The 25373-nt window shown below is 51.7% G+C and overlaps 1 protein-coding gene across 1 annotated transcript in view; it reads left to right on the top strand.

The window, feature by feature from the left end:
• AGBL2 (AGBL carboxypeptidase 2) overlaps positions 1-25373 on the top strand; it is a 350584-nt gene that overhangs the window by 183830 nt on the left and 141381 nt on the right. The window contains exons 10-11 of the mRNA XM_078684573.1: positions 484-597; positions 19418-19493. Coding sequence (XP_078540699.1) covers positions 484-597; positions 19418-19493 — 190 coding nt within the window. The remainder of the gene's footprint in view (positions 1-483; positions 598-19417; positions 19494-25373) is intronic.

A 25373-nucleotide genomic window follows, 5' to 3' on the forward strand; every position in this document is an offset into this window, starting at 1 on the left:
CAGCCTCAGTGCCTGTACCTCTGATGATGTCAGAGCCTCTGTGTCTGTCCCTCTGATGATGTCACAGCCTCTGTGCCTCTACCTCTGATGATGTCACAGCCTCTGTGTCTGTCCCTCTGATGATGTCACAGCCTCTGTGTCTGTACCTCTGATGATGTCACAGCCTCTGTGTCTGTACCTCTGATGATGTAACAGACTCTGTGTCTGTACCTCTGTTGATGTCACAGCCTCTGTGTTTGTACCTCTGATGATGTCACAGCCTCTGTGTCTGTATCTCTGATGATGTCACAGCCTCTGTGCCTGTACCTCTGATGATGTCACAGCCTCTGTGCCTCTGATGATGTCACACGTCTGATGTTCTCAGGCCCTCTATGTCTGCACATGTTTGTATGTATGTATGTATATGTGCATGTGTGGAGCTTGCCTGGTATGTATCGTGTGTATCCTCTGCTTGTAACCCACAGCTGTGTCTTCCATTTACAGGGAACCAATGAAAAGGGCGCCGGGGCTTCTAACGTCTTGATTCCGCGGACGGCCAGTGTGAGCTCTGTGCACCTGGAGTATCGAGGCGGGAGTAAAGCCAAGCAGGTGATGGAGGTGAGCCTATGTCCCCTGGGTCCTCTGGGAGCCCAAGGGCCCGTGAACAGCTGGACGGTAGCAGCCAGGCAGGACCTTTGTACCTGCCGCTCATAGAGAGCAGCATCTCTGTCTGCTGCCATGATAGATCATTATTCGGTGTTATGGCCCTCTGCTCAGTGGTTTAACTGTGGTTATCGTCTGCATAATAAGAGGAAATAGAAGGAACTCTGGACATCTGACTGCATGTGAACAGAGTGCACTTAGCACCCAACACTGGTGAAAAAACACACCCACCCTCTTTGTAGACCTCATGTCCCCACCACTGAGCCCGGAAACAGACAGCAGTAGGTTTCGCTCTCTAAGCATTCTGATTGGCTGAGTGGGGAGTCCGAGAGAGGACCAAGAGCCATGTGGGATCGATGCTTCCAAGTCCTAGTTAGAGCCTCTGCTGCGATAGCTTCTGTTGGGTCTAACTCCCTTCATCTGTCCATTGTTTCCAATACCAGCATTCCATGCAGGATCAAATCTTTCCTAAGGCCATCCCATCTGGGAATTCTGCCTAGATTCACAGAGAGGAGAGGCCGTCCCACCTAGGAATCCTGCCTAGATTCACAGAGAGGAGAGGCCGTCCCACCTAGGAATCCTTTCTAAAAGAGAGATCATCCCACCTGGGAATCCTGTCTAGATTCATAGAAAAGTGAGATCTCCCATCAAGGAATCATATCCAGATTCATAGACAGGACAGACATCCAACATAGAATCTTGTCCACATTCTGTGCTGGGGTTAAAGTGGAATCTGGGTTGCGATGCATCCAGAGGGTCGTTGTTCGCTAGCTGTTCCATGAGTTACAGGTTGATGGCCTTTTGAAGGACTTTGCTAGGAAAGGGGAGCAGGGAGATTGGTCGGACGTTTTTGAGCTTGTTGGATCGGTAGAAAGCTTCTTGAGGAGGAGTTTGATTTTGAAGTGTTTCCAGTCATCTGGGAAGGTGGCTGAGGTGATGGACATGTTGAAGATGTCTGTGAGATTCCTGCTGATGGTGCTGTTGCTGACGTTGAACACGTGGTGCGGGAAGGGGTATGTTGGAGATCCCGAGCGGATGGAGTTCATGATGTCGGCGGTGTTCTGCGTGATGAGCTGGTTCCAGACCGTGATCCTGTTATTAGCGGGGGCGTCTGTGCGGTCTAAGCAGCGGCAGGTTTGGGTTTCAAAGTTTTTGTAGATGGTGGATATCTAGTAGTAGAAGTCAGGTAGAGTGTTGCAGAGTTCCTGGGAGGGTGTGATGATGTTTTCAGTCACTATGGGGTTGGGGAACTCCTTGACGATGCTGAAGAATTCTTTGCTCTGGTTGGAGCTGGCTTTGGTGCGGTTGGCTGAGGCGTTCCTTCTGGTGTCTTTCAGGAGTCTGTGGTACTGACTGAGTGAAATCTTGAATGCGGTCCGGTGAGTGGGTTCCTTGGTGGTGTGCCATCTTCTTTTCAGTTGTTTGTAGTTATGTTTGAAGGTTCTCAGTTCCAGGGTGTACCAGCTGGCTCGCCTGGAGGGTCTGTTGAGTTTAGAGGGTTTGCTGGGGGCAACTCTGTTGGCGCTGTTGGAGGTCTAGGTGGGGAAGTTTTTGACGGCTTGGTCAATGTTCGAGGAGGTGTCGGGGAGGAGTTGACAGTGTCTGCCCATTGGCTCTCGGATACTCTGTTCCAGCTGCGGTGAGAGGTGGTGATTGGCCTGGTGGCATGGCTGGGGGCTGTTGTGTAGGTGAAGTGGACGATGGCATTGTCTGTCCAGGTGAGCTCGAAGGTGTGGCTGTATTTGACTCTGTTACTGGCACTGAAGATAGGATCTAGCGTGCATCCTGCGATGTGCGTGTGATTGGTGACTATCTGAGTAAGGCTGATGATGTTCATGCTGTCCAGAAAGATGACGGTGTTGCCGTCATTGGGGTGAAAAGTGGGATCTCCAAGAAAAAAGTTGTGTTCAGTGTCGATGGCTTGGGGGACGATGAAATCAGGGATGGCTTCGCAGAAATCAGGGTGATGTTCCTGGGGTCCTGTAGGCTACTTACTCGTTCTCAGCACCAGATTATAAAGCATCTTCAATATCCCAGAGGTATGTGTGTCGAAGGACATCTAGGAAACTTGCATCGACATCTGAGTGCTGAAATAGGGTCAGCTGCTGGTTTGGAAGGAGGCGCTTGCCCGGAGAACTAGAGGGAGGCGCCAAAGCTCGCTAGGCGGTCTTCAGTGGATGTGATTTGTTGTGTTCTGGAAAATACTGCTTTTAAATCATTTTAATTGTTTTTTAAATGTAATCGCTGCTGCTAATAATTTGTGTTGAATCTGCACATGTTTTTTAAAAACTGAATCTGACCCGTTTTTAAAATTGTAATCGACCGGTACCTGAAATGAAATGAATGAAATTAAATTCGGTTTTATAAAGCGCACTTCTACCCTGAGGCCTCGTAGCGCTTAGGACGGGTGGGCAGGGACAACAATCAGGCTGTGAAAATTAATGAAAAAGGAAGGTTTTCAAAAGTTTGCGAAACTTTTGTAGATCTGGTTCGCTGCGCATGGTGAGGGGCAGGGAGTCCCAAAAGGAGGCAGCATTCCAGGAGAAGGAGCGACCTCCCCATCTGGCTCATTGAACTTTCGGTGAGACTGCAGGAAAAGTTGTGCTAGACCTCAGATTTCTGGAGGGGTGGTAGGGGGTCACTAAAGAACAAATCAATGCTGGGCCTGCGTGCCACATAGCTTTGTGGGCTATACACATCGCCTTAAATCGAATCCTGGCCTGGATAGGCAGCCAGTGGAGTTTTTTCAAAGCAGCTGACACTGAGTGTCTCTGAGGCAGCTTCAAAAGTAAGCGTGCCGCGCAATTCTGGGTCACCTGAAGTTTTTTGATGGTGGTCATCGGGGCACCCAGGTACAGGGCATTCCCGTAGTCTAGACGGGACAAGATAAGAGCCTGCACCATAATCCTACGGGCCTGAAAAGGGAGAAGGGGCCGAATTATTCTCAACAGCCTCATCAGGCCGAAACAGGTGATGGAGAGCTTGATAGCTTGATGATTGAAGCAGAGAGTGCTATCCACCCATACTCCGAGACTCTTAATCTGATCTTTAGGCTCCGGCAGAGTGCCCATACATGTCGGCCAGTCTATAGCTACTCTGGATGACGGGGACTTACCCAGGAACATCAGTTCCGTCTTGTCCCCTTTTAGCTTTAGGTGGGAGAGCGCAATCCAGTCGGCTACTGCTCCTAGTCAGCTGCCCAGGGTGCCAGATGCTCCCTCAGGGTGGTTGAAGGCAACCACCAGTTGGGTATCATCTGCATAGGTGACAATTTCAATGCCGAAAGGACGCACTATCCCAGCCAAAGGCTCCATATAAATATTAAAAAGGGTGGAACTCAGGGAGGATCCCTGAGGGACCCCGCAGCTAAGGGCCCATGGTTTGGATTGAGTAGCGCCCTCCGAGACCTGAAAGAACCGGTCTTCCAGAAAGTATTGCAGCCAGGTGAAAGCCAGTCCTGTCACTTCAAGATGTTTTAGACTGGACCTGCAGGGCATTTCCCTTGCCGACGGACCCTCCCAAACCACCTGCACTTTCTCTCGCCTAAACGCGGTCTAGTGCCCGGTGGGAGAACAGCTGCTGCTACCGAGAGCTGATTGGTTGGGGGGGTGGAAGGGGAATACCTAAATTGCCACACTGTAGCGGACGCACAGCGAGAACTAGAGAGAAGCACCAAAGCTCGCTTGGTGGTCTTCAGTGTATGTGATTTGTGGTGCTCTGGAAAATACTGATTTTAAATTGTTTTCATTGTTTTTTGTAATCCCTGCTGCTAATAATTTGTATTGAATCTGCACATGTTTTTCAAAAACTGAATCTGGCCTGTTTTTAAAATTGTAATCGACTGGTACCTGCAGCGCATTTCCCTCGCCGACGCACCCTCCCAAGCCACCTTCACTTCTACTTGTGACTAGTGCTCAGGGGGAGAATAGCTGCTGCTACGCAGAACTGATTGGTTAGGGGGCGGAAGGGGAGTACCTAAATTGCCACACTGGGGCGGACGTGCCGCTGACGCACCAAAGGCGCGCCAAAGTCAAACCCATCTATGCCCGTCCGCGACAGACCGGGTCCAGCGGCCAGGACCCCTGGTCATTTGCTGTTGTACTTAGCAGAAGAACTACAGATCATAGCCACAGGAAGCTATGCTCTAAGCAGTAACGTAGTAGTTAAGCTGAGAGAGGAATAAATCCTGAGGGAAAGTGGAGGGGGCATACCTATGATCCCGCTTCCAGCATCCCACAAAAACAACGTATCTGAAAACCAGCCAAGGTTGAAGGTGGCAATCCTTAACTCACGCTCCTTACAGAAGCACCACCTTGAAGTCTTTTCACTCCTCCAAGATGGGGACATAGACCTCTTGGCACTTACAGAAACCTGGCTAGGTGACACTTCAGTCCCTGACATCATTGCAGCCCTCCTGGGAGACTTTGATGCCCTCTGGCATAACCGTGGAGATAAAACGAGAGGAGGGGGTGTGGTCATATTCTTTAAGAGGCAGTTAATGGTTGCCAAAATAATGGTCGGAGGGCATTGATAATGCAGACATACTTGGGGTCAACATCTCATTTCAATCCTCCTGCCTTCTACTCTTGGTAGCGTACCCTCCTCCGCGGTCAACCCCCTACTTCAACGATCTCTTCTCGGAGATCATCACTGGCCTCTGCTCACGGTACCAACAACTCCTTGTGGTTGGGGACTTCAATTATTACCAAAAGAGCCACTGGCCAGCCAATTTGAGACAGCATTGGGCTTGATGGGGCTCCACCAATTGGTCGACGGCCCCACCCGCACTAAAGGTCACATCCTGGACCTCATCTGGACCTCGCAACCAAGGGCCAGTCTAATAGACATCAGCCCCTGTGCCTGGTCTGACCGCTCATTAGTTAGCTGCTTCGTCCCGATGGACAGCCAACTGTCACAACCACCTCCAGAGTGGAAAAACGTGCGAAGCTGGAAAAAAATAGAGGCAGTGAACCTAGTGGACACCCTACTCAGCCCCACTACCCCCTAAATTTGAGATTGGAAACTTGGACCAGGAAAGTGAAGCCCTCACTGGTACTCTGTGTGCAGCCATAGAGCAAGTGGCACCAGAGCGGAGGGATAGAGTTAGAGACAAGGCTAATGGGGCCCCCTGGTTTAATGAGATCTTGAGGGAAAGGAAGCAAAAACTCCGCCAAGCGGAGAGACGGTGGCGTAAAGCTTATGACCCAGCTGAGCTGATAATTTACAAAACTCTACTTACCTCGTAAAAAAAATCTATTATGACCATAAAAGCTGAGTATTACGAGACAAGAATTACAGTCGCAGCAAATAAACAGAAAGAGACTTTTAGAATATTGAAAGAACTCAGCCAAAAGTCTGAGCGGAAATCGGCACCGCGCCTATTGACTGCAATCATTCCAATGCTTCTTTCTCCAGAAGGTCAGGGATATCCTCTCCAAGATTGATAACACCCCTATTAATCAGAGCTCCCTGTTTCATCTCTAAGCCCCTCCCCCCTGTAAGCAACTTACCGCCATTCCCGAACTAGACTCAGTCTCTCTAACATTGCTGATGAATCAGACTAAATCAGGTCCTCCAGCAGATCCCTGCCCCCCCTAGGATCTTCTGAATGCCCCTTCCCGGGCTGGAGAGGCAGATCCTCACCCTAATAAACAACTCCTTGGAGGCTGGCTACCTGCCATCCAACCTGATGGAGGCCAGAGTCATCCCCCTGCTAAAGAAACCAGGGGCAGACGCGGCTAGCCCCAAAAACTATAGGCCCATCTCCCAGCTTCCCTTCCTGGCGAAAGTTGTGGAACAACATGTCCTTAAGACACTCTCGTCTTTCCTGGAGTAACACCAGCTACTCCAGGGGCGTCCATCACAGTACTGAGCTAGTGAGGCTGTCAGTACTTGACAAACTCAGAATTAAGGCTGACAATAAAAAACCGAGCGCCCTGATTTTACTAGATCTGTCAGCGGCGTTCGATACGGTAAGCCATGCTCAACTGCTGGCCAGACTCCCTGCTTTGGGCATCTGCGAGTTGGCACACTGCTGGCTAGAATCCTTCTTGTCAGGTCGGTTCCAGAGGATTCAGTTGGGTGAGTAGGTATCGGACAGGGGCATCCTTACTTGCGGCATTCCCCAAGGCTCTGCCCAGTCCCCACTCCTTTTTAACATGTATCTACAGTCGCATGGCCCTTCCACGGTACAACACCGCATCCAAAGGGGGCAGAGCATTCTCCGTCCTGGTTCCACAACTATGGAACCAACTACCTGAACACCTCCGTAAGGAACCCGCACTCCTCCTGTTCAGGAAGCAGCTCAAAACGGTTCTGTTTAGAGAGGCCTTGGACACGGTTTAGCTCCCTGTCCTTGCACTGTTATGGCACCGCTAGTAGTTTCTGGCCGCTCTCTCTAAAGCACTAAGAGACCTGCGGGTGATTATGCGCTACACAAATCCCAGCTAACATTAACATTGCCATAGAGACTGAATCCATGAATGATTTGATGGAATGAATACCATCTAATATGTGCCATGCATTTTTGTCATGACGTATTCCAATTCATCATTATGTTTATTTTTATTACAACACTCATTCATATATTCTGTACTAGAATAGTAAATGAATTATCAATAAGGCCTTTTTTTACCTTGTCGTATTGATGTCTTGTGGGTGTTCATCTTGGAGGGAATATTTCTCCAGGGTTCACCATTAAATATAATCCTGTAGTCATCCAGGACTGATCGTTACGCAATGTGCACCATCCCCACGTAGGTCTTGGGAGGGACGTAGATTACAGTAAAGCTGGCTCAAGATGGTAAGTTGGTCCAGCCTGAGCTTGCTGAAGGGTTCTGTCTAAACCAGGCGTGGATCCGATGCTAGAGAAGGAACGGATCCCGAACAGGAATACTATCTCTCCATCACGGGGATCCTGTCGATTAATAACTGAACCCCCAGTTGACCTCTCATTGAAGGCTTGTGTTATAGTTGGAGATATTGAGCAGAAAATTACCTGAAATGGCTCCATTAATTCAAAGATGTCTGAGGTGGTATGGACGTGGATAATGCTGAAAAACAGACATCCTTTTCAGAGTTCCTCAATCAATCAATCAATCAATTAATACGTCTTGTAGCACCCTTCCCCTCACCCCTGAGGGCATCCGGGCGCTGATGTGTAGGTGGTGTCATTCGAAAAGCCAGATCTTCAGTTCGCTTCTGAAGTCCGCCATGTAGGGAGATGCTCATATGTGGAAGGCAGGTTGTTCCAGGAGAAGGCGCTGCCTCCACTGCTGTTGCGGCGGATGCGGGGGGTGCGAGCAAGGGCCCAGGAGGTGGAGCGCAGGTGTCTGAGAGGTTGGTGGGAGTTCATGTGGTGGTTGATGTAGGCTTGTGCCTGGTCATGTTGAGCCCCATAGGTGTGTGCTAGAAGCGTGAACTGGCATCTCTTCTTGACGCGGGGAGCCAATGGAGGTTCCTGAGGTGGGGGGAATGTGGGTGTGCTTGGGGAAGTCGAGGATGAGTTTATCTGCTGCATTCTGTATGGTCTGGAGTCTCTTGAGGAGTTGGGTGGTGATTCCGGCATAGAGAGCATTCCCGGAGTCGAGACAGCTGGTGATGAGGTCTTGTGTGACAGTTTTCCTAGTGTTGTCAGGGATCCATTTGAAGATTTTCTGGAGCATGCGAAGGGTGTGGAAGCACGAGGAGGCCACTGCATTGGTTTGATGCGTCATAGTGAGTTCTGGTGCATCCCAGCTGGCTCATCTGCAGACCCCCGGGCCCAACGCACACAATTCATGAAGCCATCGCCGACTTCTTCAGCCCACACGCCCTCGCCTCACCAGACTACATTCTCTTAGGGGACCTGAACTTCCACCTGGTTAACAACAACGACAACAACACCACCACGCTGCTCGACAACCTCGACAACCTCGGACTCAAGCAACTGGTGAACACCCCCACCCACTACGCCGGCCACACGCTCGACCCCATCTTCTCTACCAGCAGCCACTTCTCCTTCATCTACTCCACCGGACTACACCGGACCGACCACAGCTGCATCCACTTCACCTTTAAGAAGACCACATCCCACCACCGCCCACAACAGATCCCCCGCAGATGCTGGAGCAAAGTCACCACAGACCAGCTAACCACATCACTGAGACAGAACCCACCAATCAACACTGCTGACACCAACGACGCAGCCCGCAACCTCACACAGTGGATCATCAACTGCGCTGATGCCCTTGCACCACTGAAGAACCCTCCAGGAAAGCCCGGCAACAGGAAAACCACATGGTTCACCGACAACCGCAAAGAATCGAAGAAATCCTGCCGAACCCTCGAGAAAACCTGGCGCCGTGAACAGACGACAGAAAACCTGACAGCCCTCAAGAACGCCACTCGCAAACACCACCAGCTGATCCGCACCACCAAAAAGACATCGTTCAAAGAGCGGCTGCACAACAACATACACAACAGCAAGGAACTCTCCAGCATCGTAAAAGAGCTCTCCAACCCCAGCGCCAGCAGCAACGACATAACAACGTCGCAAGACCTTTGCAACTCCCTCGCCACATTCGTTCACCGCAAGATTGCCGATATACACGACAGCTTCGGCGCCCAGACTCCACCTCCAGTCACCGAACCAACGCCCCCTACTGCCACCCTCAGCGTTTGGACTCCCAACAGCACTGAAGACACCACCCAGGCTATGAACACCATCCACTCCGGCTCTCCTTCCGACCCATGCCCTCGACCACATCTTCAACAAAGCCGACACCATCATCGCACCCCACCTACAGAATGTCATAAACAACTCCCTCGCATCCGCCACCTTCCCAGAGTGCTGTAAGCATGCAGAGATCAACGCCCTTCTGAAAAAACCCACAGCAGACCCTAAAGACCTCAAGAACTTTTGCCCCATCTCTCTTCTTCCCTTCCCGGCTAAAGTCATCGAGAAGACCGTCAATAAACAGCTGACTGCATTCCTCGAGGCCAATGGCTCCCGCGACCCATCCCAGTCCGGATTTCGAGCCAACCACAGCACTGAGACCACCCTCATCGCAGCCACTGACGACATCAGGACCCTGCTTGACAACGGAGAAACAACCACCCTCATTCTCCTAGACCTCTCAGCTGCCTACGATACAGTCTGCCATCGCACCCTAATAACCCGCCTCCACAACACTGGAATCCAAGGAAAGGCCCTGGACTGGATCACCACGTTCCTCTCCAACAGAACCCATAGAGTTCGCCTCCCTCCCTTCCGCTCCGCGGCCACCGAGATCATCTGCGGCGTACCCCAAGGCTCATCGCTCAGCCCAACCCTCTTCAATATCTACATGAGCCCCCTTGCCGCCATTGCACACAAACACAACCTATACATCATCTCATATGCCGACGACACCCAGCTGATACTCTCCCTCACCAAAGACTCAGCCACCGCCAAGCTCAACCTCCAGGAAGGAATGAAAGCAGTGGCGGAATGGATGAAACTTAGCCGTCTGAAACTGAACTCAGACAAGACGGAGGTCCTCATCCTTGGACCATCCCCATCCACCTGGGACGACTCCTGGTGGCCCACAGCACTGGGCACCGCACCGACACCCACTGACCACGCATGCAACCTGGGATTCATCCTGGGCTCATCTCTCACGATGACCAAGCAAGGCAACGCCATCTCATCCTCATGTTTTAACACCCTGCGCATGCTCCGTAAGATCTTCCGGTGGATCCCTACCGAAACTAGAAAGACGGTCACCCCTAGACTATGGGAATGTCCTATACGCAGGTACCACAGTCAAACTTCAGAAAAGACTCCAGCAAATACAGAACGCATCCGCACGACTCATCCTTGACATCCCTCGCCACAGCCACATATCAGCCCACCTGAGAGACCTGCACTGTCTCCCCGTCAGCTAAAGGATCACGTTCATGCTCCTCACCCACGCACACTAAGCGCTCCACGACATAGGCCCCGAATACCTCAACAACTGTCTCACGTTCCACACTCCAACCCAGAAAACTCCGCTCCGCCAGCCTCGCCCTCGCCACCGTCCCACGGATTTGCAGAACCACCACCGGAGGAAGATCATTCTGCTACCTGGCGGCCAAGACGTGGAACTCCCTCCCCGCCCACCTACGACTGACCCAGGACCACCTCACCTTCAGGAAACACCTCAAAACCTGGCTCTTCAAGCAGTAGCAGCACCCCCCCCTCCCTTCAGCACCTTGAGACCCTTTCGGGTGAGTAGCGCGCTCTATAAATGTACTGATTGATTGATTGATTGATCTTCTGGGGGCTCTGCAGGTGCTGGTTGGATTCATTGGGACGTCTCAGTCAGTGTATTTGGTGATCCAGTCTGAGGGCTGGACGGCCTGTTCCAGGTTTGATACAGCCTCGGGCTGGGAGGTGTTGAGGACCTGCGTACATTGGGTCTCTGTTCATTTGGTCCATCTATGGTGTGAGGAGGAGGTGGTGTCTTGTGAGCCTGTGATGGTGAAATGGATGCCTGAGTGGTCAGTCCATGTGAGTTTGGAGATGTGGATGTGTTGGATTCTGTCTCTGGATGTGAAGATCAGATCGAGTGTGTGTCCTGCGCTGTGTGTGGAGTTGATGACCAGGTGGGTGAGGCCAATGTTGCTCATGTTTTCTAGGCGATTGGTGGAGTTGTTGTTGTTGAGGTCATTGAGGTGGAAGTTGAGGTTGGTGAGTAGTAAGTTGTGTACGGAGTCGATGGTTAGCAGGCGATGAATTCGGAGATGGCTTTTCAGAATGCTGGTCATGCCCAGCGGGTCTGGAGGCGAGGGTGCCTATGATGATGGTTTTGAGTCAGTTTGATGGTGATAGTTCAGATGTTCCATGAATGGTGTGGTGTAGACTTTGGTGGCGGTGCATCAGAGTGTTTCCTTGTGGATTATGGCGATGCCTCCTCCGTGTTTCTTGGTACAATCACGAAGGATCATCTCATAAACTCTGAGAGAGTCTTATGCTCATCTGGTAACCATCTCCCAAGGTCCCGAGGGTACATTTGGCTACAGCAGGGTGTTGGATTTGGCCCTCTTGGCAGGGTCATCCCTGAACTTTTTGCCTTCCTCCAATATTCTCTCTGACCTGTTTTTGTTGGTTTAATGACTCTGGGCACTTTACCACTGCTGACCAGTGCTAAAGTGCATATGCTCTCCCTATGTAAAGTGTAACTGTGATTGATGTCCATGATTGGTTCATTGGATTTACTGTCAGTCCCCGGTAAAGTGCACCAGGAGTGCCAGGGCTTGTGAATGCCAATACTGCTAGTGGGCCTGCAGCGCTGTTGCGCCACCCACAGAAGCAGCCTTTTAAAACGTGTCTAGGGTCTGCCATTGCAGAACCTGCGTGCAGTCTGGTACTGTCATGCTGGCTGGGCAAGTGCACCCACTTGCCAGCCCCTGAACCTTCCCTTAACTTCATATTAGTCACCCCTATGGTAGGCCCACGGGCAGGGTGCATTGTAAGTATAAGGAAGGACATGCTCTGATGAGTGTGGCATGTCCTAATAGTGAATTACTGCCAAATTCGTTTTTCACTATTGTAAGGCTACCTGTTCCCTTTAGGCCAGATGGGCTGCTGGAATTATTACACTCTATAATCCCAGCAGGCTCAGGGAACATGGTAGAAAATAATGTTTAGTATGGCTGAACTCAGAATAATAAAATACTTCTTTTAGTAAAGTTTATTTTAATATCCTGTGTTTCCAAATGCTACTTTTAGAAAGTTAGCATGTGCTTGCCTAACCATTTCAGCCCGCATCTGCTGGTATGTGTATCTGACTGTCTGGGTTGTGTGAGTGACAGGGCTGGGGGATGACAGGTGGTGAATGCAAGGATTACACCTTAGTGGGAGGTAGGAGTGGCCCAGGACTCTTCATCAGGCTGTGCTCTGCCACCACAATGCTGGCTCCTCCCCCCTGGGGAGCGACTGATGACTTAGCCTGCAACTGGCTCAGGAAGGGCGAAGCACTGTCAACAAGGTACTCCTGGCAGCCCCTGTCCCCACAATGCTGGCTCCGCCCCCCTGGGGAACGTCTCCGCTTCACGACCCCTGAACGTTTACAGGCCGTGCCGCCCCCCTCTGTGGAGATCCCTAGTACCGTGGTACTAGGCGTCGAGGGCCGCGCCTGCCTGTGAGCCCGCACCTGCTACTGCCCGAGATCCGAAGGTGCTCCCGAAACTGACAAGTCGCGCTGACCTGGCACCACTCGTCCTTAAGAAAGCTGACAACCGCTGGAAGGACTTCGGACCGGGCTAGGGGCCCGCAACGTTTGTTTTCCCCTTCTTCAAGTCCGCCGCACTGCGAGCCCGGCCCGCCGCCTGCTCTGTCCCCGAGCCGCTGGGAAGAGTCGGACGCGGCCTCCGCAGCCTCACGCCTGCCACGTGAGCCACGGTAGACGCCGGATCAGTTTCCTCGGCGAACGCGAGGAAAGCGCTGTAAAGTGCACCGGGGGTCTCAGGCTGACTGTGAAGCCCTGAGAAGGGTAAGAGAGAACATTCTAATGTGAAGCCCTTCCCCTGAGTTAAAGGAACTATTTGAACAAGTAAACAACCATTGGAAGTTGCAACTGAGAACCTTTGCCTATTTACAATCTAGTGGCCTTAAGAAAACGTTATTGGTCTTGTACTAAGTCTGAACTGCATAGATATATCTATTTTCATATAAAGAATCGTATTTTGATATATCCACAGCCTGGTGTCCATTTGTGGGGGGATTGGTACATTTTACTGTGTGTGTGATTACAAATGCTTAACTGAATAACGCCTGAAGATTAGCCTTGGCTGCTCAAGCCACGCACCTAGAGGGTGAGCAAGGGTATTTCTAAGGGGCCATCCTTCGCCCTGACTTAGAGGAGAGGGTCCCAGCTTGTCACAAGTGCATACTTGCGCCAACCAGAGACCCCCAATTCTAACATTGGACGCAGCGGTGAGGATTTGCGAATTTGCATTTGTAGTTGACATACAGTGAATTGCTGATCACCACATAGTGAGAGCAGACCTATAACGCAGCCACAGATTTCCGTTTCTGTTTTATAATTTTGCTGACAGATCTCCATGTGTTTTTGAAACGTCATGCCTGGTTCAGTGAGGATGGAAGAGGCAGCAACCAGATGCCTGTCGCCAGAGGAGTTGGCAGACAGGGCAGCAACCAGGGCACATGAAATGGAGATGGCGAGATTAAAGGGACAAATGGAAATGGAGAAACTGAAATTGGCAATGGAAGCGCAAAAACGCCAAAGAGCTCACTACTTGAGGATGAGAGAACTTGATTTAGAGCTTGAAGCCAGGAGGACTTCAGCCCAACATCCAGAGATTTGTGTAGCTGGCGGATTGAGCTTTGCTGAGTTGGAGGTGGAGTCCAGCTCAGCTGGTGGCAGCAACATTCAGGTATCTAGTGCTGACAGCATAGCGTGTGCACCTAGAGATTTGGCACCTGACTTGGAGGGGGTTAACTTACACCAGGAGGTTCAAGGGCATGAGGTAGCTCCAGTAGTGCGCAGCGTCCCTGAAGGGAATAGGGTAGCTGGCGTAGGAGTTCATGGTCCTAGTGATGGGAGGGATTCCCCCATGGTTGAGGTCCTGGTGGGTGAGTGTAAGGACCGCCCAGAAGAGTGTGGGTTGTGTGACAGAGACAGTCCGCTACTGTCTGGCCAGTCTCAGGAGAATGGTGTGGAGTATGTGTGTGAGGCGCTGGATGGTGAGGTGAAGGATAGTTTGGTTAAGCCTGCTAGGGGGCTGTGTAATCCAATTGTGGGAGAGCATATTGTAAGTCCCAGTTTTCCAGAGCTATGCCAACACCTGTTTGAGAGTGAGTTCTCTGACCCCAGGGAGCTCACATTGGAGGCAGACCTTGTGGTGGATTCCAGAGGGTCTGGAGAGGCATTGGGGTGTGATCCTGTGGGGAGTGGCTCAGGTATCTTCCAGCCCAGAGTGGTGGAAGTGGCGCAGAGTAGCCCAGCTAGGTCCTGTAGTAGTGAGAGGGGTGTAGGGCCTCACGTCCTGTCCTTAAGGGGAAGGAGTGAGAATGGGTTTTGTCCCGGTAGTGCCCAACCTCAGTCTCAGAGCCTGGATGGTTCTTTAAGGGAACACCAGGTGGGGAGCCTAGGCTGGCCGGATGAGTCACCCGCTGAGGGGGATCCCCCAGTGGCTAGAGAACGTGGAGGCTCTGTAAACAGAGCTACAGTAGTTCTGGTGTCTGGCAGTACCCCTCCAGTTGGGAGGGTACAGAAGTCCAGAAGGAGGGGCGAGAGGGGGAAAGAGTCCCCAGTGGAAGAACCAGTGGGTCAGGGGCCAGCCAGCAGGGTTGCGTCCCCAGTGAATGACCATGGGGACACCACTTCTGTCCTAAGGGATCTTCCCACACTGTCAGAGGGACAGGGGTTGGGAGATCTGCACCAGGCAGACTGTCGCTCGGCACATGAGCTATGTGCCACCCTCAGGGGGGGCATGCGTGCTCCCAGGGAAGTCCTGGTGCGCCAGGCAGGGGTTCAACTGCAGGGTTGGGTCCCTGAGTTGGAGAGTCAGGTTCAGGTGTTGTTTGACCTGGAGGGTGGGACCACTGTAATCAGTGTCCAGACCCATGTCACTTCTAGGGGTACCACTCCAGTTGGGAGTGGGCAGTACTCAGGAAGGGGGTGCAGAGGCAGGGAGTCCTTGCCTCTGACCCCGGTGCAGTTTAAGGGTTTAGACCCTAGGATAGAGGGCCAGGTGCAGGGTGTCCCCCCTGACCTGGTGCCCCAGTTGCAGGATAGCACCCCTGAACTGGTGGGCGAATTGTGCAGGTCACCTGCCACAGGTGCCCTGACAATTCTGGGAGGGGGTACCACTCCAGGTGGGAGGGTACAGAGCCCCAAGGAGGAGGACCGGGTGTGGGAGAGCCCACCCCAGTCTTTGGTCCAGCCGCCAGGTACCGGCCTGGAGCTGGTGGGTCAGTGCCAGGATGACATACCTGACTTGACAGGAGGGAGAATGGACAAAAGGTGCCAAGCACCTGGGGCTACTGCCCCCCCCCCCCTCTCTGAGGCCACAGAGGTTTGGGAGCCCTGAGAGGCATGAAGCCTGGGTCTCAGCCCTGACTACTGTCAGTGGCCACTGTAATTTGACGACTGTCTGTTGGGACACACCTGTGAGCAAGTTAAGGTTAGAGGCTGCACAGGTGATGTCCACAGAGGAAGAGAAGGGTGCCCCATGGATTAGCGGGTGTACCCTGAGAGTATGGACAGAGGATTTGAAATAGGTTCAGATTGGCGTAGAACTGGAATGTGCCCCTGCTGTTGCGGGCCAGGTCCATGTTCTATCGCCCAAAGCAGGGAAGCCCATCACAGTGGTGATTGGTCTACCCTGCGTTTTGGTTGGAAGGGGGTTGTGTTGGACTTGGCCCTCTTGGCAGGGTCATCCCTGAACTTTTTGCCTTCCTCCAATATTCTCTCTGACCTGTTTTTGTTGGTTTAATGACTCTGGGCACTTTACCACTGCTGACCAGTGCTAAAGTGCATATGCTCTCCCTATGTAAAGTGTAACTGTGATTGATGTCCATGATTGGTTCATTGGATTTACTGTCAGTCCCCAGTAAAGTGCACCAGGAGTGCCAGGGCTTGTAAATACCAATACTGCTAGTGGGCCTGCAGCGCTGGTTGTGCCACCCACAGAAGCAGGCTTTTAAAACGTGTCTAGGGTCTGCCATTGCAGAACCTGCGTGCAGTCTGGTACTGTCATGCTGGCTGGGCAAGTGCACCCACTTGCCAGCCCCTAAACCTTCCCTTAACTTCATATTAGTCACCCCTATGGTAGGCCCACGGGCAGGGTGCATTGTAAGTGTAAGGAAGGACATGCTCTGATGAGTGTGGCATGTCCTAATAGTGAATTACTGCCAAATTCGTTTTTCACTATTGTAAGGCTACCTGTTCCCTTTAGGCCAGATGGGCTGCTGGAATTATTACACTCTATAATCCCAGCAGGCTCAGGGAACATGGTAGAAAATAATGTTTAGTATGCCTGAACTCAGAATAATAAAAATACTTCTTTTAGTAAAGTTTATTTTAATATCCTGTGTTTGCAAATGCTACTTTTAGAAAGTTAGCATTTGCTTGCCTAACCGTTTCAGCCCGCCTCTGCTGGTATGTGTATCTGACTGTCTGGGTTGTGTGAGTGACAGGGCTGGGGGATAACAGGTGGTGAATGCAAGGATTACACCTTAGTGGGAGGTAGGAGTGGTCCAGGACTCTTCATCAGGCTGTGCTCTGCCACCACAATGCTGGCTCCGCCCCCCTGGGGAGCGACTGATGACTCAGCCTGCACCTGGCCCAGGAAGGGCGAAGCACTGTCAACAAGGTACTCCTGGCAGCCCCTGTCCCCACAATGCTGGCTCTGCCCCCCTGGGGAACGTCTGATGTGCCTGCCCACACACTGAAAGCAGAAGCCAGAAGTACACCCAACAAGTGCTCAGAGACTGAGAGCAGTTATGCAAAGGCCCCCCTGGCCTGTGAGAACAAAAGAAACTCTGTATAAAAGTAGGAGCCCTGCTCCTTGTAAATTAGAATCCTGTTTTACCACGAAGGACCTCTGCCCGACTAGAAGGAGAAGAAGACACTGGAAGGACTGGCCAGCTGCTTGCCTTGCTGAGAAAGGAGAGGAAAAGACTTGATGAGAAAAGACTTTGCTGCTTTGTGCTTTAAACATTCTCCAAGGGCTTGACTGAGCTTGCCCCCTGAACTGAACCCCAGGACCATTGGGTTCTATGTGCCTTCGCTCGTCTTGAGCACCAAGCCGTGTGTGCCTTCCGCCGGAGGAGACTGCGCCCCTCATTGCCCCCTCCTAGGGCTGTGGCACTCGGGAGCTTGCCTGCCCTTCAACCCGTGAGAGCCTCGCTCTGTCCAGAGCCGCTCTCTGTCCCCGGGTCAGGCTGCCTGCTCCTCTGCCTAAGCCTGCCACTGGAGCGCGCTGAGACCCTCTCGTCCCTCCCGCCGGAATTCGCTGGGAGATCGTGATCTCTGCCGAGACCGCAGCCCGCACAGCCGTGCCCTGCCGTCCCCGCTTCACGACTCCTGAGCGTTTACAGGCCGCGCCGCCCCCCTCTGTGGAGACCCCTAGTACCGTGGGAATAGGCGTCGAGGGCCGCGCCTGCCTGTGAGCCCGCACCTGCTACTGCCCGAGATCCGAAGGTGCTCCCGAAACTGACAAGTCGCGCTGACCTGGCACGACTCGTCCTTAAGAAAGCTGACAACCGCTGGAAGGACTTCGGACCGGGCTAGGGGCCCGCAACGTTTGTTTTCCCCTTCTTCAAGTCCGCCGCACTGCGAGCCCGGCCCGCCGCCTGCTCTGTCCCCGAGCCGCTGGGAAGAGCCGGACGCGGCCTCAGCAGCCTCACGCCCGCCTCGTGAGCCACGGTAGACGCCGGATCAGTTTCCTCGGCGAACGCGAGGAAAGCGCTGTAAAGTGCACCGGGGGTCTCAGGCTGACTGTGAAGCCCTGAGAAGGGTAAGAGAGAACATTCTAACGTGAAGCCCTTCCCCTGAGTTAAAGGAACTATTTGAACAAGTAAACAACCATTGGAAGTTGCAACTGAGAACCTTTGCCTATTTACAATCTAGTGGCCTTAAGAAAACGTTATTGGTCTTGTACTAAGTCTGAACTGCATAGATATATCTATTTTCATATAAAGAATCGTATTTTGATATATCCACAGCCTGGTGTCCATTTGTGGGGAATTGGTACATTTTACTGTGTGTGTGATTACAAATGCTTAACTGAATAACGCCTGAAGATTAGCCTTGGCTGCTCAAGCCACGCACCTAGAGGGTGAGCAAGGGTAGTTCTAAGGGACCATCCTTCGCCCTGACTTAGAGGAGAGGGTCCCTGCTTGTCACAAGTGCATACTTGCGCCAACCAGAGACCCCCAATTCTAACACAGGGGGTCTCTATTTTTCTGTCCTGCGCCCTTTAGGGTGGAACAAGCTCCCTCTTGACTTGCGTTAAACAAATTGCCATCTGCTGCTATTTTTCAGACTGTAGAGCGCCGGGACAGTCTCACTATCTCTTATAGCATTAGGCATTGCTGTGGTGATGGTTGGGGCTGGGGTGGCATTGAACCAGGTCCTCGTTATGAAGATCCCCTCGGCGTGGGATGTCGATGGTGTCCTAGAGTTCTGTGTTTTCAGAGGAACCCGAGGTTCTGTGGCGTGTTTGCAGAGGAACCCGGGGTTGAGCAGTTGAGCAGAACATGAGCAGAATATTTTAAACCCAGTTTCTCAGTTTAATATATTCTTTCTTTGCTATTCTGTTGGGATCTCTTATTTAGAGAAGCAAAAAGGCACAAAGTGTTCAAAGAGTTTGGGCCGATTCGCAAAGGTCGTTAGACTTTTGGTCTAAACGTAGACCAAACGTCCAAGTTTATGACTTTGAGAATTCACTAAGGGCATTTACGAGTGCTATCTTTATGCCAGCAGTCTGGGCAGGGATCCGGCCTGAGTGTGGACATAAAGATAGTACTAGTAAATGCCCTTTGTGAATTCCCACAGATGTAAACTTAGACGTTTGGTCTGAGTTTTGACCACACGTCTAAGTTTACCTTTGTCAAACGTGCCCAAAGTGTTTACACGGTGTGCCTGGCAGCTGGGAAGGAGTCTGAGATTTCCATTCTAGTGAGTTTACTCTTGCTGTAGAAGCATTGTCCAGGTCAGTAACTAGTATTGAACTATTCTGGGCCTCTCAGGTCCTTTCTTCTCTGCTGGTCTAAGACACTCTCGCTCCCTTCCCTGTTTAGGCCTCTGTTCTGGAGCCAGCAGCAGCATCATGTGTGGGGATCGGGGAGACGACCACGCCATTCGATGTGTCCCCAGGTATGAAGCATGCTTTCCTCCTTTTCATATATTAGTTCAGCACACTGAGAACAGCAGTGAGATAAAAATATCAATCAGAAAGGTGAGTACCTTTCCAAAATCTGTGCAGCGAAGATTCTAATGTATGGTAATGCAACTTATGCTGGATACGAAATGCTGTGTTGTACGCTACACTATGTACATTATATATGCTCTGACTGGCTGAAGGTTGGCACACAGTGCCCTGTTTTTGTGGTATATTGAAAATGTAATAAAAACATATTAAAAAAAAAGAAAGGTGAGTACCTTGTAGCAACCAGGCACAGGTACACAGACTGAGAACAGAAATACTAACACACGTAGGAAACTGCTCAGCACCGTTAAACCATCCAATCACCTCACGGACCCCCTCCCTGCTAACGCTGTAGAGGACTTTATCCCATTGCTCCTCCCTCTCTGGACTAAAATTATCAACAGCTCACTTCAACAAGGAACCATCCCTGACTCCCTCAAAGTTGGACAAGTCACGCCTTTACTAAAGAAACCTACAGCCGACCCCTCTGATTTAAACAACTACCGTCCCATTACCAATATCCCCACTCTCGCCAAATTGTTGGAAAAATGCGCACAACTACAACTGACTAAACACATTGACCAGTTTGGCCTCCTCAATCCTCATCAATCAGGCTTCCGAGCGAAACATAGCACGGAAACTGCTATGACTCACATAATTGACGACGCACTTCAAATGCTAAATCAAAACAATACCTGCCTCCTCATCCTTCTTGATCTCTCTTCAGCATTCGACACCGTTAAGCATGAGAATTTACTCGAACTATTAAACACAAGAATGGGTCTATCTGGGACTGTCCTCAAATGGTTCACTTCCTTTGTACACAACAGGTCGCAGAAATTCAAGAGTAACAACCTGATGTCCTCGCCTATACCTGTTTCGTTAGGCGTCCCACAAGGATCCTGCCTATCCCCAACTTTGTTCAACCTAGTTATGGAACCCCTCACCACCTTGTTACAAGAGTCCAATATACACTTTCACATGTACGCCGATGACACCCAACTATATCTCAAATTACAATCCCTCAAAGACATTTTGCTCCTGAACTCAACGATCAGAAGCACCCAATCCTGGCTTGCCGATAATCATCTCAAACTCAATGTTCTGAAAACAGATTTCCTTCTGATTTCACCTCCCACCAAGATCTCTACCACACAACTCTGGCTTAAACACCTAACTGCACTCAATGTCCAACCCACCATCGTAGACTCAGCAAAATCCTTAGGCATTACACTTGACACCAATCTCAACATGCAGCAACATATCAGCAAGGCAACTAAGGGAGCGAACTACCAAATCAATACCCTGAGGAAACTTAAACCCTTCCTCCCAGCCAATGACTTCCAAACTGCAGTACAAGCACTAGTCATCCCTCGAATAGAATATGGCAGCAGCGCCCTCTGCGGACTCCCCCTAACTACTACCGCACCCCTAAGAGCTTCTCTAAACGCTGCAGCGAGACTCATCACTGGTTCAAAAAAACACTCACATATCTCCCCTGAATTTAAACACCTGAACTGGCTGCCTTTCGAAGCCAGAATACATCTGAAAATCGCCTGCATGACGCACAAAGCTGTCCACATGAGCTCACCAACCTATCTCTCTCATAAGCTGACAAACTCTGGCGGCTCTAGAAACACCAGAGGCACAAACAATCTTCTGCTGAAGCCTCGAAGATTCCGGAATGAAAAAACTTATAAACGCTCCTTCTCAGGAATGGCACCCAGGATCTGGAACTCACTCCCCCCTGAAACGAGGCTTATTTCCTCCACTACACTGTTTAAGAAAGAAGTAAAAGCGATCCTCATGGCTAAATACACTTGAAGTGCTATTCTGAACTCTGTTAAGACTCCGCACTGATCTGTACTCCCTGTTCAACCCCAAAGCTTATTTATTTTATATGTATTAATGATTTATGTGATTTTCTAGCCTACCACGTGTTTGTACTACTAGCAATTTTACCTACCTGTTTGACTATGTTCCCTCATGCTCCCCCTTTCTATGTGAAGCGCTCTGATATCTGCAAGATCTTGTTCGCGCTATACAAAACTTTCAAAATAAAATAAAATAAATAAAATAAAATGAAGGATCATATCCCATACCTGCCTGCCCCTGTCATGTACAGACTGCACTGACAGAAGTCTTGCATAAATGGCACTGTTAGAATGGCCCTGTGCGGACTGCACTCTTAGAATGCCCCTGTGCGGACTGCACCGGTAGAATGCCATATGAGGACTGCACTGCTAGAATGCCCTATGCGGACTGCACCGGTAGAATGCCCTGTGCGGACTGCACTGTTAGAATGCCCTATGCGGACTGCACCGGTAGAATGCCCTGTGAGGACTCCACTGGTAGAATGCCCTGTACAGACTGCACTGTTAGAATGCCCTGTACAGACTGCACTGTTAGAATGCCCCTGTGCGCACTGCACTGTTAGAATGCCCTGTGCGGACTGCACTGTTAGAATGCCCTGTGAGGACTGCACTGTTAGAATGCCCTGTGCGGACTGCACTTTTAGAATGCCCTATGTGGACTGCACTGTTAGAATGCCCTGTGCGGACTGCACTGTTAGAATGCCCTGTGCGGACTGCACTGGTAGAATGCCCTGTGTGGACTGCACTGTTAGAATGCCCCTGTACGGACTGCACTGTTAGAATGCCCCTGTGCGGACTGCACTGTTAGAATGCCCTGTGCGGACTGCACTGTTAGAATGCCCCTGTGCGGACTCCACTGTTAGAATGCCCCTGTGCGGACTGCACTGTTAAAATGCCCCTGTGCGGACTGCACTGTTAGAATGCCCTGTGCAGACTGCACTGTTAGAATGCCCTGTGCGGACTGCACTGTTAGAATGCCCCTGTGCGGACTGCACTGTTGGAATGCCCCTGTGCGGACTGCACTGTTGGAATGCCCCTGTGTGGACTGCACTGGTAGAATGCCCCTGTGCGGACTGCACTGTTAGAATGCCCTGTGCAGACTGCACTGTTAGAATGCCCTATGCGGACTGCACTGGTAGAATGCCCCTGTGCGGACTGCACTGTTAGAATGCCCCTGTGCGGACTGCACTGGTAGAATGCCCCTGTGAGGACTGCACTGGTAGAATGCCCTGTGCGGACTGCACTTGTAGAATGCCCTGTGCGGACTGCACTGTTAGAATGCCCCTGTGAGGACTGCACTGTTAGAATGCCCTGTACAGACTGCACTGTTAGAATGCCCTGTGCGGACTGCACTGTTAGAATGCCCTGTGCGGACTGCACTGTTAGAATGCCCTGTGCAGACTGCACTGTTAGAATGCCCTATGCGGACTGCACTGGTAGAATGCCCCTGTGCGGACTGCACTGGTAGAATGCCCCTGTGTGGACTGCACTGTTAGAATACCCTGTGCAGACTGCACTGTTAGAATGCCTTGTGCGGACTGCACTGTTAGAATGCCCCTGTGCGGACTGCACTGTTAGAATGCCCCTGTGCCGACTGCACTGGTAGAATGCCCTATGCGGACTGCACTGTTAGAATGCCCCTGTGCGGACTGCACTGGTAGAATGCCCCTGTGCGGACTGCACTGTTAGAATGCCCTGTGCGGACTGCACTGTTAGAATGCCCTGTGAGGACTGCACTGTTAGAATGCCCTGTGCGGACTGCACTTTTAGAATGCCCTATGTGGACTGCACTGTTAGAATGCCCTGTGCGGACTGCACTGTTAGAATGCCCTGTGCGGACTGCACTGGTAGAATGCCCTGTGTGGACTGCACTGTTAGAATGCCCCTGTACGGACTGCACTGTTAGAATGCCCCTGTGCGGACTGCACTGTTAGAATGCCCTGTGCGGACTGCACTGTTAGAATGCCCCTGTGCGGACTCCACTGTTAGAATGCCCCTGTGCGGACTGCACTGTTAAAATGCCCCTGTGCGGACTGCACTGTTAGAATGCCCTGTGCAGACTGCACTGTTAGAATGCCCTGTGCGGACTGCACTGTTAGAATGCCCCTGTGCGGACTGCACTGTTGGAATGCCCCTGTGCGGACTGCACTGTTGGAATGCCCCTGTGTGGACTGCACTGGTAGAATGCCCCTGTGCGGACTGCACTGTTAGAATGCCCTGTGCAGACTGCACTGTTAGAATGCCCTATGCGGACTGCACTGGTAGAATGCCCCTGTGCGGACTGCACTGTTAGAATGCCCCTGTGCGGACTGCACTGGTAGAATGCCCCTGTGAGGACTGCACTGGTAGAATGCCCTGTGCGGACTGCACTTGTAGAATGCCCTGTGCGGACTGCACTGTTAGAATGCCCCTGTGAGGACTGCACTGTTAGAATGCCCTGTACAGACTGCACTGTTAGAATGCCCTGTGCGGACTGCACTGTTAGAATGCCCTGTGCGGACTGCACTGTTAGAATGCCCTGTGCAGACTGCACTGTTAGAATGCCCTATGCGGACTGCACTGGTAGAATGCCCCTGTGCGGACTGCACTGGTAGAATGCCCCTGTGTGGACTGCACTGTTAGAATACCCTGTGCAGACTGCACTGTTAGAATGCCTTGTGCGGACTGCACTGTTAGAATGCCCCTGTGCGGACTGCACTGTTAGAATGCCCCTGTGCCGACTGCACTGGTAGAATGCCCTATGCGGACTGCACTGTTAGAATGCCCCTGTGCGGACTGCACTGGTAGAATGCCCCTGTGCGGACTGCACTGTTAGAATGCCCTGTGCGGACTGCACTGTTAGAATGCCCTGTGCGGACTGCACTGTTATAATGCCCCTGTGCGGACTGCACTGTTAGAATGCCCCTGTGCGGACTCCACTGTTAGAATGCCCTGTGAGGACTGCACTGGTAGAATGGCCCTGTGAGGACTGCACTGGTAGAATGCCCTGTGCGGACTGCACTGGTAGAATGCCCCTGTGCGGACTGCACTGTTAGAATGCCCCTGTGCGGACTGCACTGTTAGAATGCCCTGTGCGGACTGCACTGTTAGAATGCCCTGTGCAGACTGCACTGGTAGAATGCCCTGTGCGGACTGCACTGTTAGAATGCCCCTGTGTGGACTGCACTGGTAGAATGCCCCTGTGCAGACTGCACTGGTAGAATGCCCCTGTGCAGACTGCACTGGTAGAATGACCCTGTGCGGACTGCGCTCTTAGAATGCCCTGTGCAGACTGCACTGTTAGAATGGCCCTGTGAGGACTGCACTGGTAGAATGCCCTGTGCGGACTGCACTGTTAGAATGCCCCTGTGTGGACTGCACTGGTAGAATGCCCCTGTGTGGACTGCACTGTTAGAATGGCCCTGTGCAGACTGCACTGTTAGAATGCGCTGTGCGGACTGCACTGGTAGAATGCCCCTGTGTGGACTGCACTGTTAGAATGGCCCTGTGTGGACTGCACTGTTAGAATGCCCCTGTGCGGACTGCACTGTTAGAATGCCCCTGTGTGGACTGCACTGGTAGAATGCCCCTGTGTGGACTGCACTGTTAGAATGGCCCTGTGCAGACTGCACTGTTAGAATGCGCTGTGCGGACTGCACTGGTAGAATGCCCCTGTGTGGACTGCACTGTTAGAATGCCCCTGTGCAGACTGCACTGTTAGAATGGCCCTGTGAGGACTGCACTGGTAGAATGCCCTGTGCGGACTGCACTGGTAGAATGCCCCTGTGTGGACTGCACTGTTAGAATGCCCCTGTGCGGACTGCACTGTTAGAATGCCCCTGTGCGGACTGCACTGGTAGAATGCCCCTGTGTGGACTGCACTGTTAGAATGGCCCTGTGCAGACTGCACTGTTAGAATGCGCTGTGCGGACTGCACTGGTAGAATGCCCCTGTGTGGACTGCACTGTTAGAATG

The sequence above is a fragment of the Lissotriton helveticus genome, chromosome 3_2 (genome assembly GCF_964261635.1).
Source record: "Lissotriton helveticus chromosome 3_2, aLisHel1.1, whole genome shotgun sequence".
NCBI lineage: Eukaryota > Metazoa > Chordata > Amphibia > Caudata > Salamandridae > Lissotriton > Lissotriton helveticus.